Source organism: Myotis lucifugus, unplaced genomic scaffold (assembly GCF_000147115.1).
Source record: "Myotis lucifugus unplaced genomic scaffold, Myoluc2.0 scaffold_2246, whole genome shotgun sequence".
Lineage (NCBI taxonomy): Eukaryota > Metazoa > Chordata > Mammalia > Chiroptera > Vespertilionidae > Myotis > Myotis lucifugus.
This window is the reverse complement of record NW_005873294.1, coordinates 15104-20137: the sequence shown is the minus strand read 5'-3', so window position 1 is coordinate 20137 and position 5034 is coordinate 15104. Positions and strand designations below refer to the sequence as shown.

Here is a 5034-nt window from a genome sequence, read left to right as displayed (position 1 = left end):
CCTGGGATCCCGCCACTTCGGGTCAGAGGGAGCGCTTTAGGCCCGAGGCCTTTAGATCCAGGGCCCAGTGCACACGCGGGGAAGCGACACGCAGAGGCCCAGCCTCCCCGAGGTGCCTGCGGAGGAGCCTGGGTTCCGGGTCCGGGGAGAAGGCACAGCCTGGCACTCTCAGCAGCCACCCTGCCCTGCCGGCGACTTCCACGGGACTCCCCGACACTCAGGCTGCACTGTGCTGTTTTTCAGGATGCTTTACCCGCAGCCCACGGTGCTGACGTCCTCATGAGTACTTTTATTGCAGCTCACCGTCACTCTCCCGATGTCCTAAAGGGCGGGCCACTGCCGTCACTCCCGGGCCTGGTTCCGCTGCACTCCGTGCTCTGGCGGCCTGGGCGCTGAGCCTGGAGCCCACAGTCTCTGTCCTTCCCCCTGCGCTCGGTGTCCTGTTCTGTGTCCTCTGTTCACCAAGACAGTTGGAGGGTGGGGCCTCCTGCAGGGGGTCCCCTTCGCCAGCAGGTCCTGATGCCCCGGGTCCTCAGGGTGCAGAGCTGGTCAGGGGGGATCGCCCACGTTTGCATCTGGACTGGCATCAGGCGGGTTGCTTGCCGATGCCACGTCCTCCTGGGACGCCAAGGGCATGGGGCCGAGTGGGGCGCCCGGTGCCGCAGGGGGCACAGGCGGAGTGTGTCCCCCTCCTGCCCGCTCACACGTGGCTGTGGGCTCTCGGCCCAGGAGGAAAGACGTCCTCGTCCTGACCCCCTGGCTGGCGCCCATCGTCTGGGAGGGGACCTTCAACATTGACATCCTGAACGAGCAGTTCCGGCTCCAGAACGTCACGGTCGGGCTCACCGTGTTTGCCATCAAGAAGTGAGTGGGTGGCAGGACGGAGGGCAGAGAGCGGAGGTGGGAGCGGCAGGTCAGAGAGGGTCTGTCCTGTGTCCAGGGCATAACGGGATGGGGTCAGCCCGGTGGGATGGGGTCAGCCAGGAGATGGGGACCTGGGGGGGTAAGGGGAGCACAGCTCAGGTGGGACCCAGCTCCAGCTCTACTCACCGAGGGGCTGCCCCTGCTCCGCCCCCGGAGCCTCAGCCCTCCTCCATATGATGGGGTGCTGCCGGGCCCCCATCTCCGGGAGCAGAGGATTAGGGAGGCCAAGGCTTCCGGCTCAGGCGCGGCCAGGGGAGTGGGTCCCTGGAAGAAGGCGCACGCGCTGCGTGGCCCAGGTGGGGCCTGGCTCCCGTGATCTCCCGCCTCCCCGCCCCCGCAGGTACGTGGTCTTCCTGAAGCTCTTCCTGGAGACGGCCGAGCAGCACTTCATGGTGGGGCACAGGGTCCACTACTACGTCTTCACCGACCGGCCGGCCGACGTGCCCAGCGTGGCGCTGGGGGAGGGCCGCCGCCTGGTGGTGCTCGAGGTCCCGGGCGCCGCGCGCTGGCAGGACGTGTCCATGCGCCGCATGCAGATGATCAGCGACTTCTGTGAGCGGCGCTTCCAACGGGAGGTGGACTTTCTCATCTGCGCGGACGCGGACATGCGCTTCCGCGACCACGTGGGCGTGGAGATCCTGTCCCCGCTCTTCGGCACCCTGCACCCCGGCTTCTACAGGGCGACCCGCCAGGCCTTCAGCTACGAGCGCCGGCCGCAGTCCCAGGCCTACATCCCCTGGGACCAGGGCGACTTCTACTACATGGGGGCGCTCTTCGGGGGGTCGGTGGCCGAGGTTCAGCGGCTCACCAAGTCCTGTCACCAGGCCATGATGGCCGACCGCGCCAATGGCATCGAGGCCGTTTGGCACGACGAGAGCCACCTGAACCGGTACCTGCTGGACCACAAGCCCACCAAGGTGCTGTCCCCGGAGTACCTGTGGGACGAGCAGCTGCTGGGCCGGCCGGCCGTCATGAGGAAGCTGAGGTTCGTGGCTGTGCCCAAGAACCATCAGCAAATCCGCAACTGAGGGGCGCGCCCCGAGGCGCGGGGAGGGCTGGGGTCCATGCTCTCTTGGGGCCCCCAGATTGGAACCTTTATGGCCGCTGGGCATGACTGCTCTTCCCTTTTCTGTCCTGTGGAGGGAAACTGTGGAGGCCTGGCACTGCCCCAACCCCCAAATACAGGCCTTGGGGCACCTCCACCCTGTGCACAGGCATGCAGGAGACAGGCCCCATCCCCTGGCACGGGGCCTGGAGTGGCCTGGCCATCGCTCCCACTGGGTGCCCCTTGGGCCCTTCACTCAGGTGAGGCAGGTGGTCCCGGCCCCTCCTGACAAACAGGGGGTCCCGGATGAAGTCACTCCAGGGAAAGGTGTGCCCCGCCCCGCCCCCCCGTGCCTCCCGTGTGCAGAAAACTCAGGAAAGCCAGTGTTTTCAAAAGGGCCGAGGGGCAAATGGGCACTTCCTATGAAAGGAAGCCGAGGCCCCAGCAGGTGCAGAGGGAAGTGGGCGGGGACCCTCTGGAGGACAGTGCGCAGGCCCTGAGGTCCCGCAGGCGGCACCTCCCGCAGCGCCGGTCCGAGGAGGCCACCCCACAGGCGTTCTTGCACAATTTTTCAAAGATGTATTTTTGAGCGTCGACCTATGAACCAGGAGGTCATGGTTCAATTCCCAGTCAAGGCACATGCCCAGGTTGTGTGCTCGATCCCCAGTGTGAGGTGTGCAGGAGGCAACCAATCAATGATTCTCTCTCATCATTGATGTTTCTCTCTCTCTCCCTCTCCCTTCCTCTCTGAAATCAATAAAAATACATTTTTTTCAAAAAAGATGTGTTTTCGAGACTACCCATCAGAGCGCTGGTGAAATTGCCAGAAACTGGAAACCACGTCCATGGAGAGGGGTTGGACCCGTCGATCCTGGTCCACACAGACGCAGCAAGCCGAGCGGCTGCTGCCGTGGGTGCCGGTCTCCACGTGCCCACAGACAGACCTCGGGGTCCTCTTAGGTGAGACACGTGGAACCTGCTGCATCCAGGACCCCACCCATTAGCCCATGCACGTGGGATTGCAATGGGCAGACACATGTGTAAAGGAGTCTGCGTGTAACAGAGACGGACAGACAGACAGAAAGAGAGGCGGAGCCTGAGATGCCCACAAACCACTCATGCTGGTCACCTCTGGGGCGGGACTTGCGGATCTCTTATTGTCTCCTTGTCTAAGTTTCTGCAATGCATGGGACTTTTATAGTTTTGAAATATTAAAGGCATGTGTTCAGTGTCCGTGTACTACTCATCTAGGGAGAAAGTGCATTATGTAGCTTTTACTTTTTTAAATATATATATATATTTTTTTTAATTTTAATTGAATTTTTTTTGGTGACATTGGTGAATAACATTAAATAGATTTCAGGCGCACAATTCCATAACACATCATCTGTATATTGTATTGTGTGTTCACCACCCAAAGTCGAGTCTCCTTCCATCACCATGTGTCCCCCCTCTACCCTCTTCTACCTCATTATTTTTATTTTAAGTAAGAAAATTGAGGCTTAAAAGAATAACGTAGATAGTAAATGGTAAGGCCTGGATTTGAGATAAGGCTTGCCTGATGCTCTTCCCAGCAAGTCCCATTTCCTCCCAAGAAGCAGGCGCACACAAGAGGAGAGAGAAACTGATCTCGCTATGAGCGTGGATAACTCAGCACATCTTCATGTGTATTTAAATGCACGTAATTACTGCTCTTTCCTATTTGCTCACTAGGAAAGAACGTACATTTGGGAACATGGTCACCTGAAAACCTAGGAACTGTGTTAGAGTGAAGATCTATGAATCACTCGGTCTCCTTTGCATCCAGACCACCTGGCGTCCGTGAAGCCTTCAGTGAGATCTGTGGTTGCATTTGCTTACAATACACCCCAGTTCCTCCAAACGAATGAATGAACAAGCAAGCACAGGACAGAGGATCTTTAGGATGCTTATTCCGCTGCACTCTGAGCAATAAAATAATAGCGCTAACAAATTTAACCGGAATAATTTCGAATTTTACCTTTGAATAGGTAATATGTTCACTAATGTACTAAAAAGATAAACCATTACAAGGTAAAAAGTCTTAGTCACATCTCTTTTTCTACTTATCCTATTTTTTTTTAGCTTTTTATAGATATATTATTTTATTGATTTCAGAGAGGAAGGGAAAGGGAGAGAAACAGCAATGATGAGAGAGACTCATTGATGGGCTGCCTCCTGCACGCCCCCTACTGGGGATCAAGCCCACAACCCAGGCATGTGCTCTGACTGGGAATCAAACCCGGGACCTCTTGGTTCACAGATCGATGGTCAATCCACTGAGCCACACCAGCCGGCCGGGTGATAGCTTGAAGTTCAAAGCTCAGCATGATCTTAAAGATGTCTGCCACACCCAGTTCCCTCATCAGCTGTATCATTTTTTGTTCGTTTATGTAAATAAAAGCACATGCTGACACATTCCTCCCCCCATCCCTGCAGGTCTGTATTTTGGTTCTCACTTGGGCCTCATGCTCTGAAGACCTTCACAGCAGCACGCAGCTCGCGCTCGCTTCTCACTCTCGCTCAGAGCTGCCTGGTGTCCCAGCAGCCCGGGCGCAATAACCCAGGCCCTCCCACCCTCTGCCCTGCGGGCTCTGCCCAGGGAGCCATGGTATATGTAGGTCGCTGTGCAGGTGGCCGGTGTGACCGAGTTACCGAGCTGGGGCTGCGGGCCAGGTCCCTGTGTCTCCCTACCTGTGGGGACAAGACAGATCCCTCCCCGATGCTGCCGCTCCCACACCCACCTGGGGGTGCAGCACCTGCTCCCAGGCCCAGCCCAGTGCCTCTGGCCTGCGGACGGTGTGCTCATCTGCGGGGGGAGAAATGGAGTGTTAGTTTCAGTTGCATTCCTGTTGTTGGGAACGACAAAGAGCCACTGGACTGTGTGTTCTTGGAAGAACGAACCGGACCTCTCCTCCAACATCCACCCGAACACCCAGCACCGGCTTTGGGAGGCGCCTACTGAGACCTCACCGAGCACCGCCCTCCCCCTCCCCTCCGCCTCGGTGGCTCCCTCTGGAGGAGGAGGAACCGCACAGCACAGGGAG

At 58.1% G+C, this 5034-nt stretch overlaps 1 protein-coding gene across 4 annotated transcripts; it reads left to right on the top strand.

Annotated features, from left to right (window-relative positions):
* Window positions 1-538: 538 nt before the first annotated feature.
* LOC102436972 (histo-blood group ABO system transferase-like) lies at window positions 539-4417 on the top strand. 4 transcript variants are annotated; one of them, XM_014450428.2, is made up of 4 exons: window positions 539-864; window positions 1265-1909; window positions 2752-2929; window positions 3683-3941. In XM_014450428.2, exons 1-3 carry the CDS (start codon window positions 635-637, stop codon window positions 2927-2929), a joined length of 1053 nt encoding a protein of 350 aa, XP_014305914.1. In that variant the 5' UTR covers window positions 539-634; the 3' UTR covers window positions 3683-3941. The 4 variants fall into 4 exon arrangements, with proteins under 4 accessions (XP_014305914.1, XP_014305916.1, XP_023604756.1 ...); XM_023748988.1 differs by lacking the exons at window positions 539-864; window positions 3683-3941 and adding an exon at window positions 4251-4417; XM_014450430.2 differs by lacking the exons at window positions 2752-2929; window positions 3683-3941 and having other exon boundaries at window positions 541-864; window positions 1265-2669.
* The last annotated feature ends 617 nt before the right edge of the window (window positions 4418-5034 follow it).